This window comes from Clytia hemisphaerica, unplaced genomic scaffold, assembly GCF_902728285.1.
Source record: "Clytia hemisphaerica strain Z4C2 unplaced genomic scaffold, Clytia hemisphaerica genome assembly, whole genome shotgun sequence".
In the NCBI taxonomy this organism is placed as follows: domain Eukaryota; kingdom Metazoa; phylum Cnidaria; class Hydrozoa; order Leptothecata; family Clytiidae; genus Clytia; species Clytia hemisphaerica.
Window position 1 is genome coordinate 825915 of NW_027103676.1, and position 20902 is coordinate 846816.

At 36.2% G+C, this 20902-nt stretch overlaps 2 protein-coding genes across 3 annotated transcripts; both read right to left on the reverse strand.

Moving 5' to 3' along the window:
• Window positions 1-47: 47 nt before the first annotated feature.
• On the reverse strand, window positions 48-11075 carry LOC136803639 (schlafen-like protein 1). 2 transcript variants are annotated; one of them, XM_067060371.1, is made up of 8 exons: window positions 10943-11075; window positions 10491-10558; window positions 6633-6741; window positions 6050-6122; window positions 3501-3609; window positions 2783-2906; window positions 1645-1728; window positions 49-1006 (listed from the first exon to the last, which is right to left on the reverse strand). In XM_067060371.1, the coding sequence occupies exons 1-8, from the start codon at window positions 11042-11044 to the stop codon at window positions 776-778; spliced, it is 900 nt and encodes a 299-aa protein (XP_066916472.1). In that variant the 5' UTR covers window positions 11045-11075; the 3' UTR covers window positions 49-775. The 2 variants fall into 2 exon arrangements, with proteins under 2 accessions (XP_066916473.1, XP_066916472.1); XM_067060372.1 differs by lacking the exon at window positions 1645-1728 and having other exon boundaries at window positions 48-1006.
• Window positions 11076-14675: 3600 nt separating this feature from the next.
• Window positions 14676-20502, reverse strand: LOC136803641 (uncharacterized). Its single transcript, XM_067060373.1, has 6 exons — window positions 20370-20502; window positions 19917-20115; window positions 15978-19627; window positions 15539-15741; window positions 15182-15297; window positions 14676-15019 (listed from the first exon to the last, which is right to left on the reverse strand). The coding sequence occupies exons 1-6, from the start codon at window positions 20496-20498 to the stop codon at window positions 14715-14717; spliced, it is 4602 nt and encodes a 1533-aa protein (XP_066916474.1). The 5' UTR covers window positions 20499-20502; the 3' UTR covers window positions 14676-14714.
• Between the last annotated feature and the right edge of the window lie 400 nt (window positions 20503-20902).

Here is a 20902-nt window from a genome sequence, read left to right on the forward strand (position 1 = left end):
CAAAAAAAAACGAATGACAATTTTTTCGTCAAATATATTTCTTTTCCTCAGGGTGATTGATTACTAAAAGCACCCTTTACATCTTCAAGCTAAATGTGATCAGCCATAAAAATTAGCAGGAAAATAAACTACTAACCAGAGAAACTCAATGAGAATATACTTTCTGGCTACTGGTACTAATTTAGTAACTTAAAAATTCTGAACCAGGTAAAAAAAATATTTTTATAAGAATTATTTACAGCATATGTACAAAAATATAATATGATCGATTAAACTTTCGCGAGATTTTAATTTTTTCAAACTAAGATTTTAGACGTAAAATATACCGTAAATTTACTTTTTTTTGAGGGCATTCGCAGGGCCATTTCAACTGATTTTTGCAGGATTCGACCACGTGAACTTTTTCAAAAGGCAGTTTCGCGAAAACTGATACAGGGAGTTTCGCGTTTTTTTCTTGCCTCGCGAAAAGAAATCTAGCGAAAATTAGTCCGATCAAGGTTATATGATAAAAACAGGTCCTTTCTTTTAAAGAAAATAAGCTTCCAGTCATTTTCTATAATCTTCGACAAAACAGAACATGGCTAAAACTGTGTTTTAAGCTCTAGCATCAGCAACAGTTTTTGCTTAGCAACCAAAAACCACTGAACCAAAACTGATGTTCCATCCGATCATCATTTTATATCCTTTAAATGTTGATTCTAATAACTTGAGCTACCATTTTGTAGGCCGCTTGCTAGCAATGCAATTTTTGATCATATTAGAGCAGCAACTATCCTCAAAAGAAATCAGAATTATAATCTACCAGCTTTATCCCTTTCTTTGCCAGTCTTTCACGTCGTTGTTGTTCTGTTTCTGTCGGTTTATATTCCACTATTTTTGCTTCTGCATCCTTCTTAGGATCTACCACCAATTTAACCGATTTTTTCTTTGTGCTTAGACAACCGGTAGATGTTTTTTCAAGTGATAAATCACCACGTTCCACTTGGTTTCTCCTCAGCTTTAACGTCTGGAAAATAAAAAAACAAGCACAGTTGACTCTCTCTATTTCGAACTCGAACAGGGAATCTTGTTTGTTCGAATCATAGAGAGATTTGAACTATAGAAAGTATTTTAAGAGCGATTCTCCTTGACGGGGCTAGAAATAAGTTCGGATTATAGAAAGGTTCGGATTATAGAAAGATATTCGAATAAGAAGTTCAATTAAGCGAGAGCCCACTTATTTCCTCAAATAATAAAGAATGGTGAGAACCTTATAAATGAAATAAAGTAGAAGTACTTTTGACTTATATACGTATTTTGATTCTGAAAAACGTTAAAATACCTAACATTGTCAATATATTTTGACAATGACTGTAGTATGAAGGATATTGTAAACAAAAAAAAAATGTTGTAAAGATCAAGGCATCACAAAAGCTATGTACGTCAAATAGCTTTCGTTCGGAGTTTAGCTGGATCTCAATGTAGAGCATAGACCACCGACCAGTCGGTGCACTGGAAAGTCGATTTGATTACGGAGTGAAACCTTATTATTGTTAGCCTATACTAGACGCCACGGCTTTTTTTTTACGCATAAAAAATCGGTTTTTGGTGAGGTAGTCACTATATTTTTGTACAATACAAAAGTTCAAAAAATTCATTACTCACCTCGTTGTATCTCGCAATGACCAGATTCTTAATATCTAATGGACGCAAAGGGCCTTGTACACCACCATCTCGTCGTAAGAAAACCTTGAGAAAAGCTAATTAGCGTTAAAGAAAATTTATAATATGAAGCTGTATGCTGCAAAAGCAATGCAAAATATTTAGTTTTTTCTTGTAAACCATTTCGTTCAATTATTAAAGATTCTTCCTCTTTACTTCTTAATTTTTACGTCAAAGGGTACAAACTATTGGCCACCTTCATTTGCTACAACATCTACAAGATATTCAACTCCTGCAACTTTGTCCAAAAATTTGCAAATCTGCAGGGTTTGTAGATTGAAATTTGTTGATTGCCTACATGATTTCTTCTCTCCTCCGTAACAAACGCCGGCTCAAGGATGGCTAAAAATTGGTCTGACAGGTGAGTCTGCCCGCTGTGATAATAAAGAGAAGAGAAGTCACATGGTTTATCCTTGGTCAGTCATCCATTTTTGACATTCGTAACAAATAGCGGTTTTTAATCTTAGTAAATTAAACCAAAGAATAAAAACAAATATGGCAGATTTTGTAAATTTTCTGTAGGGTTTGCAGGGTTTGAATGTCCCAAAGATTTGCACATTTCTTTTTGCTGAGGAAAGGTTGAAATTCAGCTGCAACTCCTGTGATATCTACAAACAAAGTAGCTCAAGAGGTACTGTGTTTGAATCTCCTTCAAACGCTGCAAACCCTTCAAATTTGTGACCAAGGATTTGTAAATATGGGTTTTTTGTAGGGTTTGCAGGGTTTGCAGTGACCAATAGTTTGTCCCCAAAGCGTTCTAAATTAATTTTCGTTATTATGTATGTTTGGAAAGAAGACATTCTATTGTCAAATGAACATAGCGAAAGACACGCAGTTTTGTTTTGATGTTTTCTTCTAACAACTGCAATGTTTTTGCAAGCTCAGCATTCAGATCTCATTTTTTATACTGCCGATCCAGCTTCGACACTTTTTCGTTTGTGTTTTTGAAAAGAGGACTAAGGGCAGGGTTTTAAATATTATTTCTTCCTGAATATGTTCTGAAAAATTGAGAAAACACTGAAACCCTATAAACTTCTCCAAATATATCAAAATTATTGTAAAAATGTTGGTAAGTTAGTACCTGGTGTTCTCCATTTTCGTACAATTTTTCAATGCTACCTTTCTTAAAGCAGATCTCTACCACTAATTTCTCTGGGATATACAATCTTGAATTGCCAGTACCTGCCACTGGTACAAAATCGATGCTATAACAAAAGAAATAATTTCCAGTCACATGGTTTGTTGTCAGTATCCACGGTTAATTTCAAAATTCATTGCCGTACTACGAAGCGATAAACGGAGATAGAATCTGGTCTGGTACAGAGTACGCATGGTTTGACGCTTTGACGATAAATTTCAAAGGAACAGATTTAGTACTTTCTTTGCGCAGAATTACAAAATTTCAGAACAAACAATATTATGGATTGACATTATACTGATAGAGACGGAAAATAATAAATATTCTTACAGTTGACGCTCTCAAATTTGATTGTCAATGGAATAAGTTTTGCATCGAATAAGGGAGCGTGCCGAATATTAGAGCTTCGTTTATGAAAGATTCTTGTCAGCGATGGCTTTTAATATTATCGAAGGAAAGAGTGTATTGAATAGTAGAGCGTCGAATTAAAGAGCGTCGACTGTACTTTAAAAATTATCCACTTTGTAAAACCTGACCCTTTCTCACGAATAGTTGATATTATACTGTCTTTGATTAGAATAGTATTACTCTTCAATACTGTCTTTGATTAGGATTGTATTACTGTAAAATACAACCAAGATTTTAGAAGGATCTACCGTACCTCCATAAATCTGACGTAACTATTGGTCGGAATCGGTTGATTTCATTTTTGACGGATAGTTTGATGTTGTTTTCTTCTTTCGATGAAATGGAGAGTCCTTTCACTCGACCTGAAAGTTGAAGATATGTTTATAATAAATTGAGTGACACCCTTTACGCAGTAAAAGCAGGGCAGAATGTTCAAAATGTTAAAGAATTCAAAATAGTGGAGTTCATCATAATCACACCAAAAAAAACAAGCTAGATGCTGAATGGACCTACCTGATGATGAAAGTTAGATAGCAATGCGAGGAGAAAAAAATCAGTCAGAAATTATATCGTTTAGCGAAAATGCATAACGCAATAAATTCATCATTGATTGTTGATGGGGGGAGAGGGAAGGGTTGTAGGGAAAAATTAATAGAAAGTTCTGGTCGCAAAAATCAGTTTTATTGACAATTGAATCATGCTTGATGGTGAGCATTGTTATCAATAATGTTTTTGTGTGAAGAACATAGAAATACAAGGAAAACATATAATGAAAATCTGCAAAGACGGCGATTTACGGCATTTTCAACCGGAAAAAATTTTTTCTCAAAAATCGAACTCGGCCATGTTTTGAGCATTGCAAATACGCATCTTTCTGCAAAAAATCAGAAAAAGCTAAAGATGAAAATTCGAGAAAATGTAAAAAAAACGGTTTTCCGGCATATTCCTGGCATTTTCGGCCGGGAAAAAATATTTTTCGTACAGCTCGAGAAATTCAAGAAAATACCGTTTTTCCGGCGAAAATAGGCTGTTCCGGCGTTTTTAGAATGTTCCGGCGATTTTTAGAAAGTTCCGGCTTCAAAAATCACTTTTATTGACAATTAAACCATGCTTGATGGTGGGCATTGCTATCAATAAGTTTTTGTGTGAAAAAACAACGAAATATAAGGAAAAAGTCCGATGATGAAAATCTGCAAAAAACGGCGATTTCCGGGATATTTCCGGCATTTCCAGCCGGAATAGAATTTTCTCAAAAATCAGACTAGGCCATGTTTTAGACATTGTTAATACGCATCTTTGTGCAAAAAAATCAGAAAAAAACTAATGATGAAATCTCGAGAAAATGCCAAAAAACCGGTTTTTCCGGCATATTCCGGCATTTTCGGCCGGAAAAGTACGTTAATTGAAAATCAGGCTCTGTCATATTTTAGGTATCGCCATTTTGCATCAGTGTGCAAAATTTCATGAAAAAATATAAAGTACAGCTCGAGAAATTCAAGAAATACCGTTTTTCCGGCGAAAATAGGCTGTTCCGGCGATTTTTAGAAAGTTCCGGCTTCAAAAATCACTTTTATTGACAATAAACCATGCTTGATGGTGGGCATTGCTACAAATAATGTTTTTGTGTGAAAAAAACAACGAAATATAAGGAAAAAAGTCCAATGAAAATCTGCAAAAACGGGCGATTTCCGGGATATTTCCGGCATTTTCAGCCGGAATAGAATTTTTCTCAAAAATCGGACTAATCCATGTTTTAGGCATTGCTAATACGCATCTTTGTGCAAAAAATCAGAAAAAACTAATGATGAAATCTCGAGAAAATGCCAAAAAACCGGTTTTTCCGGCATATTTCCGGCATTTTCGGCCGGAAATGAATTTTTTTCGAAAATCGGGCTCCGTCACATTTTGGGCATTACCATTTTGCATCTTTGTGCCAAAAATTAGGAAAAACTAATGAGCCAATCCTGAGAAAAGCTAGTAAGGAACGGACGAACGGACGAACGAACGGACGAACGAACAGAGGTTAATTTATAGGACCTACAGCCCACCGGGGTAGGTCCAAAAAACAATCACGTGTTGCCCTTTTTAAAATCATAAAAATCATAGATCACGCCTTCACGCCAAAAAAGACCCAATCATGCCATCGCGTATTTTTTTCCTTAGACGGACGGAAATATCTTTGATGGTCGGAAATATCCTTGCGTAATAATAGTCAGAAACATCATAAGATGGGCGGAAATATGCTGACAAAGCATATTTAAAGAAGCTCGGGATATTTCCGACCATCAATTTTCCCACGATTTTGAAAAAAATCAAAGATATGTCCGACCATCAAAATATATTTCCGCCCATCTTTGATATTTCCAACCATTACGCAAGGGTATTTCCGACCATCAAAGATATTTCCGTCCGTCTAAGGAAAAAAATACCTTTTCCTATATATCTTTCAACAAGCAAGCTTTTTCAACTTATGACAACAAAAATTAATTTCTTAGTAGGCTAGTTCTTCATGATCAGATTTAAAGGTTTTGTTTTTAAATAAGAGTGATATCGTTTGCTTACTTGTCGATTTCAATTTACAAGCTTTTTCACATTGAATTGACACAGATGTAGAGCATGAAAGAGGAATTTTTTTTTGTTTATTCAGCACAATATAACAAAAGGGAGACACTATCATGATATGAGACATGACATGTCTGATATGAAACGGGAACACTTATGTAAAAATAAAACCTTTAAATTTTCAGATTGATGAATCAAATTTGAAAAAATATCCAGATACTTAAACCAAGATATACTCACCATCATCAGTAACGCCTGCCAATAAAACACCGCCTTCGCAGTTCAAAAATGCCGGACCGTACTTCTGTATCAACTGTTATAGTTAGAAAAAAGGTTGAAAAGATTGGAAAGGTTTGAGTAACTCACATTACATCTTATCACTCCTGGGCTTTTCCAGAAAAAAACCGTATACCCCCTGCTGAGGAGTCCTTTTCTGTTCCAAGGGGTAAGGTTTGATATGTGGCAGAATTCCATAGGGAGATACAAAAATCTGTCAAAAATAACTGAAATTCCATGGGGGTAGCTTTTTAAATCCTACTAAAATTCAGAATTCCAGAGGGGTGTAAACCTGAAATTGCCTGGAATTCCAGGGGATTACAGCATTTCCAGTCAAAGGGATGGACCTCCTCAACAGGGGGTATACCATGTTCTTTTTTGGAAAAGCCACATATTACGACAGGACTAAAATAACTCAGAACAGAACATATCATTGGATTTTTCACTCTTTCTTGTGAATAATTTAACCGAATGAATTTAGAATTCTAATTTAGCAAACAACAACATGACAAAGTTTGATAAAAATCTTGCAAGAATTGATACTCGCCTGCATGAATTTGTGATGGTTGAAAAGCACTCCACCTTGTTTGAATTCAACAGTTCTCGTTTCCGTTGATTTCACTTCTTCATTGTAATCATAATAATGATTGTGGCGTCTGAGACAAATAAGAAATTAATTAAATGTTCCTACATGAATATACCTCCATCTTAGTAAAAATCACAGTATTAAAGGTTAAAAAGTCTGGTGTCTTCAAAAAAAGTCCCAAATGAGTTTCTTTTCCTATCTTTCCAGCTCTACAATCTCTGTCAAGATATATTGAGAATTTCAGTTAATTCCTCGTTTTAACCCTTTAAGTGCCGATGTCGTATATATACGACATGGGCTATATAGGAGGGCGAAGCCCTCCTGTAATGCCCAGTTTGAGTTAGAAATCGTTATTTTTGGTCGAACTCGTAGGAATTAGATTGTCCTTTATGGTCAAGCAAAAAAAATTTCAAAAATGAGTCTTTCCAGCGAGATTTTAAGCAAAAAAGTCAAAAAAATGCAAAAAATTGACAAAAATTCACTTTTTTGAGATTCTGACCGTTTTTTGACTATTTTTGGTCAACGAGTGATCCAAGAACCTCCAAATTTGGCCCTGTTTTACTTTATTCTGTCTTCTAGTGAATTGATTTGAAGTTTTACCACTGGGCACATTTCCATCAGTTCAGTCAGGTCCGCGCAGCGGGCCTGACTGCTTTAATTCCCCTAACGTACCCCCCCCCTTGGCCGCCGCCCACCACGCCCTTCCTCAATCGGGCGGCGCCGAAGGCGCCCAAAAGAAAGAGGAGACTCTAAGCTATCCAACGAGCTATATACGAGCTTCTAATTCTTTCTAGATCAGGAGATATAAGCCCTTAAAGTTTGAACTAGCGATTTTTAAAAAAAAAACTTAGAAAAAAAGACCCTGGCACTCAAAGGGTTAAGCAATTTAAAGTTCTGGCGAGAAAGTCGCTTTTGGGCTATTTGTTAAATTTTATGAAATATTTCAATTCAGGAAGAGTTTATAGACTTCCAGGCTATATTCTAAGCCCTATTGGACCATTCTTGAACTTTTGAATACTCAGATCTTAAGCTTTTAAAGTCTAATGTTAAAACTCAGAGTTAAAACTCTACCCTTCCAACCTTAGTTAGAGCGCTTCCAAATCGTTTGTAGCTATAAGAAATTTCATTTTTTTTCAAATATTATATGACTTTCACTGTTGTAAGTGGCAACCTTATGGTGTAGTACTGTTCGATATGGGTCAAATTATAATTCATTCAAATTTTCCGTTAGAAATATCTTGAGTCAATCAGAGGAATGTATAAGAGATGGAAAAACAGCTTTTCTGATTACTCAAAGTTCAACAATCACTTCTATTGAAAATTCTATTGTAAAAACGTTGATTAAGTCATTAAATGAAAGTCCAGAAAAGACGGCTCGCCATACAAATCGGACGGTTTCTACATGATTCGTAGGCTGCTGGCATCCACTAACGGATTCGTGCTCCTTATAGAGGATGCTTAATAAGCTATATTTCCTTTGTCCAGAGATTTGCCGCCTTTAGCCGATATACGGCTAAAGACATTTTTAGCTGGCGAGTGTCTACAAATTTAACATTACGTAATGTTAAAAGTTTCTATGAGGCACCAAATGATAGATTGGAAAATATATCTGAATTTCGAAAAAAAAGTAGGCGGAAGGAAGTTTGCTTGTTTTTCTTCCTCCTTTCTTGTTTAATGTGGAGATTTTGTAAAAGATAAGAAGTTATAGATTTATTGAATTTATGTACCCTGATGTATCTTCTGTGTGCACCAACAAAATTTTGCTTCATAAAACTACATTTTAATGCTTGAATTTGGACTTGTATGAGTGTATAATTTTTTTACCACACTGGATTCGTTTGCTCCAGATAATTGTTTTGTCAGTTCTACAGATATGTTGCAGATTATTTCAAGGTATTCTAGTTATGTATATACAGTACATTTTGGGGTCATACTGAATATTTCTGACATTAGATCTTTATGATTCTACAAAAGGGAGTGTTGTTGTTCCTTCAACAAGGGCCTTTAAATGTTAAAAACAAACAAAGAACTTTTCTTCAGCTTTGCCATTTCACTTTTTAATACTGTGTGACCTTTGTATCTTTTCAGGTACTTAGCTTCAATTCTTTGAAAAAATTGGAGTGTTTCTGGTTGTTTTCTTCCACTTTTGTGTTCATATTTGTATTTTTTGAGCTTCGACCGAAGAGATGATGGAAAAGTTTTGATAAATTTACAGACCAGATATCTTATAAAAGCAAAAGTCGAAAATAAATCTACAGACTGTACATAATGCGCGCAGCAGATTGTTTTTTTAATATTTTTTCTGTTTTGTTTTTCTGGTCTGGGATTCGAATTTCGAATGTAAATATTCCATTGAAAACGTTCGAAACGATCGTTTTTGCGTACACGTCAATGTCAATCAAATTATTAACTCGCAAAGATTTCCTTTGCGAACCGGAAAGCGGTTGGTAGATCATTAAGCAGACCTATACTACCTGGGGTTTTGTAGAGGTCTGCGATTCAGACTACATGATTCGATGATAAAAATGAAAATTTATTTTTCCTTTTTTGCCGATTACTAAAGTCTATTCACGATAAGTGTGCACTCTTTTTTCTTTTACCTATAACTTTTGAAGGAATTCTTCAGTCTTTATAAATTTGGTATCATTGGAAAGATATTACTGAGTGGAACAATCTGAAATAAAACATTTTTGAAAACATTCTAAAAACGAAGATGAAAATGAAGAAGAAAAAAATGAAGATCTTGTAGCGAAGTGCTATAACTTTCATTTTCACTGGAGTGAATCCTTGATTATCGAACGTCATCACTGTGAAAAAAATTCTTAAAAATAATCATTCAGTCAAAAGATATCAAACAAATTTATAAGCTGATTGACGTCTAAAAACGCTGTTTTCTGCTGTTTTCTGCTGTTTTTTGGGGTCAATCACTTGTTAACTTTGTAACATAACTTTATATTGAATAAATATTTTAGTGAAATTTCTTTACAGTGATGACCTCCTAAAATCAAAGAATCTCTCCAGTGAAAATGAAAGTTATAGCACTTCTCTAAAAGATCTTAATTTTTTTCTTCTTCATTTTCATCTTCGTTTTTAGAATTTTTTTAAAAACTTTTTTATTTCAAATTGTTCCACTCACAAATATCTCTCCAACGATACCAAATTTGCCAAGATTGAAGAATTCCTTCAAAAGTTATAGGTAAAAGAAAAAAGAGTGCACACTTATCGTGAATAGACTTTAGTTCAATTTTTAAGAATAAGGAGCAATATTTTTACCAATGTATAGAAAAAGAAATTCTTAACGCAGTGATATTAAATTGGGTTCTTGTAAAACTGTCAGAAGTCGAGTAAAATCAAGATGAAGTTATAATTTTCTCGCGCTTTAGCTTTCCATATAATGATGCGGTCATGATGCGGTTATATCAGTAGAATCGCTAGGAAATTCTGAGCAAGAAGATATAGGTACCTTTTCGTATAGGAGAGCTGTACCCAAAATATAAGCCCTAAAAGTTTGCGCATAATCAGGCTTGAAACAAAAGAATTTTGTCACAACACGCTAATTATGCAGATTTTTTATAGCGACAACAAAAGAAACCTATTTACTCGACATAAACTCCCTTAAGGGCAAGAGACCTGGTATATGACGAGCAGTTTTTCCATTGTTTTCAAGAAGCTGTTTTTCCATCTCTTCACATTCCTCTGAGTCAATCGAGTAGTTTTAACATAAGCTAACTATCACTTTCTAAAAAATCTGATCAAATTTTTCGCTTGGTAGGAATTGAGAATCTGGCTCCAGACTTTAAGTTTAATATTCATTATTACCTCATGAGTTCTGCTTCTTTGCATGTTTTGGCTACAGGTGTCAGTGTGTAGCTATTTACTCTTGCACGCTGAAATGATAAGAAATAAAAACAACTAAACTTTTAGTAATAAGAAAAATTGATTGATTTTCCTAGAATCAAGTCAAAGGAGAATGAAAGATGACGTAATTGATTGATTCCTCATTCGTTCTTGTGTATTCTATAATGTAATGTAATGGCTTTTTCGTAGTAGTAGTTAATATAATCAAAACTTTCATTCAGCTTGCGTTTACAAACCAGAGCTACCAATAAAATTATCCAGGAATGTTTTTTGCTATGAAAAGGTTCGTCCACCACCCCCCCCCTCATTCTATGAAATTTTAATGGCCTGATGTAAAATATTAAAAATACAAAAAATATAAAACTTTAACCTTAAAAATAAAACCTTGACAGAAATGTCAATAAAAATCTTACTTTGACTTTTTGTTGGTTTTCAACACAATCATCATCTTCGCGTTTCCTTTTCTCACCACTCCAAGATTTCAATAATGTTTTCACTGTCGACAATAAACCCATTTCTTACGTTTTTTATCTATTTATTTTTCAACCTTTGGTCAAAAGAATAGTTAGATATATAACACACCATCATGACAATTGAATAAACGCCCTCTTCTCACCCACCCACTGGGATCCATTTCCACTGGAAAAATAAGCCAAAATATTGACATGCCAACGTTTTCTCCTGTGGGAAAAAAATTCAGCCAAATCTCCAGCATTTTCAGGATTTTCTCCTGCATCTCCCACTTTTCCAAAAATTTTCTGATTTCCTGAAAAAAATTCAGATTTTGAAAAAGCGGAATGACAAAATTTCCTGATCTTGGAAAATTGGGAGGAAAAGTTTCCTGATTTTCCGAAAAAAAATTTCCTTTAAATTCGGATTTCAAGGGAAAATTCCCCCAATTCCCTGATATTTCGATTTGGAAAAATTGGATTATCAGGGAAAAATTTTCCGACTTAGAGCTCACCCGCATTTTTGTAAGGTGAAGTTGACAGCTATGTGTAATGGTGCGCTTAAAGCCTTGGGAGTCAAGCGTGCAAGAGGATTTCTCAGACTGTATGATGAACCCGACTGACGTGATTACATGAATTATTATGGAGGTGAACGCTCAAAACTGGCCTGGGAATCCAAGCGTTAAACTTTGTTCAGTTTAGTTTATGATATTTTTGCTGCTTGTTTAACGGGAGATTTTTGTATGCAGGTTCAGTCTTAGCCTGGAAATCCAACCTCATAATCTTAGAAAAAAACAAAAAACCTCACCTCACAAAGCTCTAAGATTATAGAGCTTGGTGCAGGTAGATTAGTCTGACACAGAATGTTATAAACAGTCTGTGTGTGAACCCTTGTTGACACACTTTCTGAATTTTGGAAATCCAGGCAAACACAATCAACTTAAAAACCTTTCACAAGCTCTGAAGACTTTCAAAACCACATCAAAACATCAGCCACGTGTATTTAGACTTCTAGTCAACAGCCATTTTGTTTGTTTTTGTTTCTAAATGAATCTATGTTTTCATTTTCTTTTGTTTCCTTTTTTCTGCAATGTCAGCTTTTCCATAAATTATGCGCAGTATCAAAATTATCAAAATGCGCGGGAAAGTACTGCTAAGTAATATGCCAAAAGATGGCCAATCAGGCCGAACCTGTATGAAGTTAGATCGCCGCCAAAATTTGATCCTTCAAGTTGTCCTGTTGTACTAGAAGTCGTCCTTTCATACTAAAAGTTGTCCCATCGCACTAGAAGTCCGCAGGTCGCATTAGAAGTTCGCAACTTGGAATCTTTTGGAAGTAGAAACATTCCAAATTTTAAGTCGAGTCGCTGCCTCAGAAGTTGACTCGTCGCAAATTTTGGCAGTCGACTGAAAAAAAACTTTATTGTTTCGTAAATCAAAAATCAAAATGTTGTGGAGATAATGTTATGTTCGTGTAGTGTGCAGTTTTTGTGCACGTGAAGAGCTCAACAATGTGAATTTATATTTTCATCTCCATAATATATACCTGATGGATGACATGAACCCTTATGAATACAGTTAAACATACATGATTGGAACATGTACCAAGTTCCGACAAGTTAACTTCTGATAGGAACCACTAGGAACTTGGTATGGTTCAACGACCTGCGAACTTCTAGTTCGACGACTTGAAACTTGGGATGATTTGACTACCAAAAACTGTAACAGGACGACTTCTAGTACGACGGGACGACTTGAAGGATCAAATTTTGGCAGCGATTTAACTTCAAAAACCTACATTGCAGGAAAAAATCTCCCTGCAGGCAAGTTACCTGCGCCAAGCATGATGTCATAATCAATGCCGTGCATATTTTATCAGCGCCGTGCATATTTTGTCAGTGCCGTGCATATTTTGTCAGTGCCGTGCATATTTTGTCAACATCCTTTTCATTGGATAAATACCACTAAAATATACAAGATAAGTAAACATAAATTTATCGCCCGCCAGCACGGCTTAGCAAAGCGCACCTCTCTTATTCATTATCTAAGAATTGAAGTGGGCAAAGATTACCGCACAGGCTGATAGCGGACAAAGGTTTTTTGAAGATATTTTCAGTTATAATTTGAGGTAGAACAAACTAAACATAGAAAGGGGGTATTTGTTAGTGCTCTATACGATGATCAGTATTTTTTTTGAATTCTATGTTTAGATTTTTCTACCCAGCCCCGTTGTTATGTACGCGCGCCCTGTTGCTACGACCTTTGTTTGAAATCGAAAGCGAAACCAAAATAATTTAGCACACACTGCCGTTTGCGTAATATCGATAAAGTGAAAGGAGGCCCTGACTGTGCATAGGCATTAAATGACTAACCAATCAAAGCAGCAAAATTTCAAAACAAGTGAACTGTGCAGCTACGCTCGCGGCTCTACTCTACCATTTTTGTTTTGATTTAACTTTGTATTTTAATGACCAGCCAGGTCATTAATTTGAGCAGGCCATTTTTCAAGCCCTTTTAGCGTCCGGTCACCGGACGCTGCCGCCCCTCCTAAAATCTTGAAAATTTTGGTAAAAACAGCCTTTTTAGCAGAAAAACACAAGAAAAAGTGCCCTTTCTGCCCATCAACGGACGCTGCCCTGCCTTTCTAAAATATGGCCTGTTGAGGGCTATGAATGCTAGCCTCCACTGATGCTAATTATCCAATCTCACGGTATGTGTGTTTGCCTGGGGGGTTTCCAAAGTTTAGAAATTCTGTCAACAAGGGTTCACACACAGATAGTCCGGGAGCTGGGGGAGGTCAACTATGACAGTCGTAGAGGCACGTGCAAACATATATCATCATGCAGCACTATGCCTGAAGTTTCCGAATTTACTTGTTTGCCGTCCGAAATTTTCTTGTGGATGTCTATTTTACGGACCGGAATGCAAAAATAGCAATATCTTTTTGACGTCAATTGTGTTTACTAAGTTATATCTAACTTTTAAACAGTTTATTGAATTCAAATGAAACTTTGCCAATCTGTTACTGATATATAGGGCTAACTTTCAATAGCAAAAACATTGCTGTATCCCTTCCAGTTTTCTTCATTTCTTGGTAATTATGCAAAAGTTTCACCTTTTTTTCTACTCCTACCGACTAACGTTTTAAAAAAAACATGTTTTAAAATTAATTTTTTGACGTATTTTTACATTGAATTAATCCTTAGCATGTAAGTAATCGCTGTTGAAAATTTTGTTTCAAAAGCTTAAGTGAAACTCAAGAAATTCAATTTCAAAGACAACCATGTATAATCAAAAACATAACAAAATGATAAAACTGACGTCAAAAAAGGAAGGTAGAAAATGCAGACCAGAAATATGAAGAATTTTAACGTCAAAGATGATTTTAAGATGTTCAAGCATAAAATTGAAACAAATTACGTACAAATAGAATGAATTAACATACGCAATACCTAAAGTATCACAAAATCAAAACCAACACACTCTTGCAGAACACTGAACCAACTAAACGAGCTTCAATGTTAAAGAATTTTACTTTATCCTAGGGAAAATTGTAATTTGAATTGGATTAATTAATGAGAAAGTACAAAACCTACAACGACTGAAGTAATATTCCTAGCGATTGAAACTAGCATGTCAATATTGTTATAAACAATGATATAGCAACAAAGTAGAAAATTTTAACTAATAAGGCTCATTTTCTGAGTAAAAAAGAATAAAAAAAAGCTATAAAAAGTTATAAAAAGAATTGTTCATCGCCTTCATCCAATAAATCGTCAAAATCGATTACGTCATCGTCCATTCCCTCGTCATCACCGACGACTTCGTCGTCTTTCTGCTCTTCAGAGGCGATTGGTTCGTTCTCACAGTTCACACATTCACATAAATCGGTGCAAGGGAGTCCAAGCGATTTACATTTACATTGCTTGTTACAGCATTTAGTTTTCTTGCACTTGCAAGATGCAAACTCGAGAACTGCGTCAGGGGCGGGCTTGTTTTCCATCCAGTTGACATTAAGTACGCCTCCTGTATCCATCCATCCTAAAGATTTCAAATGCATCTCTTTAAACAAGAAGAAATTTCAAATAGGCCAAAATAACCCTTGTTAATCATAACCCTACCGACATCTTTATGTTCGATCTACTACCTTTACTAGCTTATTTGATATATTTTGTCAAAAATTAGCAATAAATATGAGCGTACCATGCCCAACAGGGGATTCCCATTGATAAAACCGGTCCATTGCAAATTTCCACTCTCGGGTTTGGTAGTTAGCTCGTTTGATGTGTTGATACAATGCGTCTCTCGTTGGTGGAAGTCTTAAAGTAGAAATAAAACAAACGATTGTATTTCCAGATCTTTACTAATGCCAGTGCCACATCAAAAGGATATTTCATTTCATTAAGACTTTCATAAGCTTTAAATAGGTTGAATTTCATTAGCCTCTTGTGGCTATTTATTTTATGTCAACGGTAACAAACAATTACAAATAAACAAAGGATGGTCTACAGGTAGAAGATACTTTTTGTGAAATTTCAAGGATGTGGACTGAAAACATACCTATTCGGATCAGGAATTGTTTTTGACTTTGTAAACAAATGATAACGGACTTCGTTGATATTGGTATGATCAGTACCGTACAGTTTGCACATGTATTCTTCTAACGTGTTGATAACATTGTCTGATATGTTGTAGTTGTTGCCGATTGATTTAGCCGCCTCTATGAATCTTTTATTCGACATCATCACTGTTTTGCATTTTACCTACAAAAATATTATCATAATATATTAAAATATATAAAATATATATTATATAAAAAAAGTCAAAACAGATAAAACACTTATTTCTTAAAATGTCAAAGAATGCCACAGTATAACATATTTAATAAGAATCGCATACGGAAAGGAATTCTCAAATTTAAATTCTGAGTTGAAAAAGATCGCCTTCAAGCTCCATGCTCTTTGTTAAAAAATTTCATAGCATAATAAAGTAGTTGTACCTTTCCGATTCCGCTGAATGCACTTGTTGAATCACATCCACTGATTGCATGAAGAGCTGGTAGAATCTCTCGGAGATTTTTGTCGATAGTGTTCCTCTTCAGATCAAACAATTTCGTTTTCGTTGATGTTCCGATTTCCAAGTATAGGGACGATTGGAGCAAATTCTGGTAGTATATTGACAGCACAGCAACATCTGAATCGACAGTAACGATTTTGATGTTTTGAAACCCACATCTAGCTGCATGTCCAGCACACAAAAACATTTTTGTGTCCGCTTCTTCGTGTTGACTAGACAGCTCAGGGACTGCTTTCCTTTCGATTTTTTTGGTGCTGGTTAGATTGATTGAATAAGCACGGTCTTCAATCGTGACAAAAAGCTTTTTATTTTTAAGGAGTGTGATAGCAAGTTTGTTAGACGTCCAATCATTGACCAGAAACTTGATCAGCTCTATCTTGTTTTCTGCACTCCGTAAATACTGCTTGAATTGTTTGGGCTTCTTTTGATCTCGCCGTTGAGCTGTCACGCGGATTGTGCCGATTGAAGATCGCTTGGTTCGTTCCATTGATTTGATCGAATTTTGAAGATACTGGTCCGTCACAAAGTATACTTGTTTAGCTGTTCCGGATAAAACTTTCTTCAGAAGATAGTCAGAAACTTCACCAAATGACTTCAGAGTTTTGGGTAGCTTTTGCAGCAAGACCATTCCATCAAATATCACAGAATGCTCTGAAGGAATAGACGACACAGTGGGGATATCAGCAATCAATGAATTGAATAAGTTGGCCTTGTTGTTCTTGACAAGAGTTCCGTTCGGTTCGGACAGTGAGAGAGGGACAGAGCAGAGCTCGAAATTGAGCACCACTCTCAGGTCGATGGATCTGCTACTCTGTATGACGACTAAACGGGAGAATGTATTTCGGTCTGCTTTGATAGTGATGATTTGGTCGTTGACTTTATGCTGCGTTGTTTTGAAAATTGAGCTGAAGGTCTTCAGGTTGTTTCGTTTTATTACGTCGTGGAATTTGATTTTGGACGATTGAATTCTTTCCGCAACGAATCTTTTCAGCTGTTTTTCACCAACATCTGCTGCAGTGAGAAGATCGTTTGTGATATCGTCTGAGGCTACCACGCCGGACGAGAGACCGATCAGCTTTCTGCTTTTTACAAACGGATTGTTGCGTGCAGAAATCATATCAATGCACTTGATGATGTCTTCTTCGTCACGAGATCTCATCGTTTCGTTTAAATCTTTCGGTTTTGAGCTGGCAGTTTCAATATCAAGACTCTCCTTCAAGTCAGCTGAAATCTCCGCGGCGATATGGCTTGTTAAGATCCATCGTTGGACTGTATTCTCTGACGTACTGAAACCAATGATGCCACCGGGTCCTTTCTGATCCTTGTTTATTGTTTGCTCAATAACTTGGTCGGGTGGTAGCATATTGAAAGAGCCCGCAGTACGTTTGCACACAAAATTTCCTTCCTTGAACTCCTTCAATATTTCCGGGTGTGTTTTTGAGAGGTTTTGTTGACTTGACCAACAATATGTGAAATGGCGAGCATAGTTGGTGTGGTCATATGCATGAAACCACTTCAGCATACTTTCTGATGATGATAGATGGAGATCCCAATCACCCGTGCGCATTGACTTTATGTAATCCAACAAAGTTTGACTCATATCGATAAAGCTTTGCCAAAATTGTGCCATTGGTCCTAGATCACCGTGATTGATCGAAGCTTCGAATATCTGAAACAACTCGAAAAGTTTTTCAGCTTTTGTCGTAGCAGATTTCATTGTTTGCTCATTCTGCTTTTCCAAAAACATGTGAAAATCGCTTGACTCAAACACCTCAGTCAGCCTGACGGTTGCTTTGTTCTCCTCAAGCCAGTTCTCAAACGCCTCGAACTTTAATCGTTGTAAAGCCTCGTGCATGATTTTTAGCGCCCTTACAGCTTTGTTGTACTTTTTCCCTCTCAGAACGGAATTCGTCATTTCTGACCCGACAAGATTGGTCTCGACAAAGACGTCTTTCAAACCAGCATCATAGAATCGCTTGCAAATTACGGCGATGAAAACAAGACTGGCGTGGAATCCTCCCATTCTGAGGTTGATAAACTCGTTCATCTCGGAATTCTTTGGATCCAATATAACCTCCAGTGCTTTGGCATATATAGCATGGTCGAAGACAGCATCAGCACTCTCAAGGCCGATTGCTTCTGATTTGACCTTGATCTGTTTGAGAATCTCTTGAATTGTGGACATTTCTGTTGGTGGTTTATCAATAGATGGTAGGTAATGGACTGAATGTGGATCTTTGTTTTCAGGTTTAGTGAGGTTGTGGAAGCCTGTCCAACCAGGAAGCAAGGGTTTTTGAAGTTGACTGGCCTGTTGACGTGCTATGATCCAAATGAAATCTTCTTTCTTGGAGAGTGTTTTGACGGTGGTAAAATTTTGAAAGGCGATATTGCTGATTGGCTTTGGGCTGCTCCTTGCAACTGAGTAGTACGGCTCCAAATCGCTTCTTATGCCATTGAATGATCTTTTATTCGAATATGAATTGAAGACAGGCTTTTGAGGAATTGGCTGTTGTTTAGCGGACGGTTTTTGGATCAGGATGCCATTGGTACAATGCATAGATTCGCCATTTATTGTTTCAGGGTTATGGTCACCATTGTCATAAACAAAAGTTCCAAAAAGACCAGGAACTACTTTAGATGGAAGATAAGTTGCCATTGATTTATTACAATTCTCTCGTTCAGCAAACGCAGTTTCCAAACGGTTGACTTCACAGTAGGACGTCGAGTGACCAAGCTTGTTCAAACAGTTTATGATTTGTTTTGATCCGGTCTTTCGTTTAGTGAACAAACCAACTTGGCAGTGCTTGACAGTTTTTGTTCTACCGGATGAAAAGTTGTAAATGATGTCTTGACCCAACGATTTCACTAATCTAACAGTGCGGTCGGATGGCTTCTTGGTGGTCAAAAGGGAAGTAAGTAGCATTTTCAAAAATGGTGGAATGATAACTTTTTCATGTTTCAATTCCTCTGCTGGCGGAGGCCATTTTGAAAACTGTGCTGGCATTTTTTCGATCTCCTCTCTGATGAGCTGAGCAACTTCTTTGACTTTTTCTTCTTTTGACTTTGCTTCGATATTCATCGTTAGCGCCGCGCTGTTGAACACCACCTCGCAGGATGTTTCCGTTTTCTTAAAAAAGGTAAGCTTTTCTCCAAAGGTGTTCTGTAATCGAAGTTTGACAAGTCGGTTTGTGGTTCCTTTGACTTCGAGATTTCGTCTGGTCTGGTCATCTTCGTAGAAAGTCCGGAGATCGTTGATTTTAACAACTTTTCCCTTTTCAATGATGGTTTTGGTAACATGGGCTTTTAGACTTTCGAAACTTTCTTCACGCGTCAAATCAGTTTCATCTGAACAATCATTTAAGGCTTGACTTGGCTTCGAGCGAATTCGGTAACATGATCGATGATACCATGCGTTTTTTATCTCCTTTGTTGACTTCTCACCAATTATCGATGAAATCATTTCAAGAGAGGATTCAGTTGTACACTGGAGAAGTATTTCATATCCTGTGCCATTTTGCGATGTTTTTCTTTTGTTACAAAAGATGCACGATGTGTCGGTGTCGATGGTGGTAGCTATATTAAAGTTTGGAAACAATCAAAACTAGTTCTAAATATTTTAGCATTTTGAAAAAAGTGGTGTTTAACACTAGTCACGTGCTACTAATGTTTATCGCAGGCGTTTAGTGAGATTAAATTTCAAAAAACACTGACTAGTGTTAAAGACCACTGTTCTCAAAACGTGAGTATCTATCAAGCTATTGATAACCCTGTCTCAATCGAGTTTGCCAGGACCATCCCCATATAGTTGACTTCTGCGAACAAAAAATGAAAAGCATATTCATATAATCAAGGTTCAACTTACTTAAATTAGGTTTGGTAGGACTGGAGACTTGATAATGACTATCAAGTAATTCTTTCGAATTCTTTAAGCATCTTTTTAGGTCCTTAGGATTCGTGTACGATTGGTAGCAAGTTCTATGGTACCCATATTTTTCATTCTTGTTGGTGTACTTGGCAATCAAACCATCATCATTCCGAGATACCGCCGCATTATACACCGTCTAAATTAGATTCAGTATACATCACGTGACTACGTTTGTCAAAAGCGACAATCAAAATAAAAACGGCAATCAAAATAAAAACAGTAGTCAAATCCATTATTAGTTAAAAGCAAGTTGACTTTTCAGCTAAAACCTTGTTGTCTAGTTTTATTTCATGTTTGACCATCTGCCATCTGAAACCACGGCAAAAATACGCATTCGTCTCAGAAATGGAACTCATTCATTAGAGAGAAAAGCTAGAAAAATCTTTTTACCTCCCATGATTTAGATGAAAAACAAGTCAAAGGTTCTTTAACGTTGCGGCAACCAACAACGCATATTTCTGCTTTCTTCTTCGTTACGTTTTTCTTTCTTCTCTTTTTGACAGGACTGTCCCACTCCATTTTTACAGAGGACGGCTAAAAAGCGTGTTTTTTTGCTTTTGACCAGTCCAGAAATGAAACTGTTCCGTTATTTGTGATCTTTATTTAGAAAGAAGTCATTACATTGTACAATCCAATGACATCTGGTAGTTACACGTGACCATTGGGGAAATGGGCGTCAGAGCATTCCCTCTGCAATGTCCCTTTCAATCCATAGCCCAATTTCCCTTTTATCTTATTATCTTATTAATGCTCAAAAACATATTTGGGGGGAAATTGTTTAGTAATGTATTACATTGTACGGCGTTTTGGTATTCTCCAAATATTAGAATATAAAAAAACGAAAGCTGGGTATTTTTGAACAGTTTTGACGTCTAGGTCTGTATTTTTTACTTTTCGTTTTTGACGTCAGTTTTATCATTTTG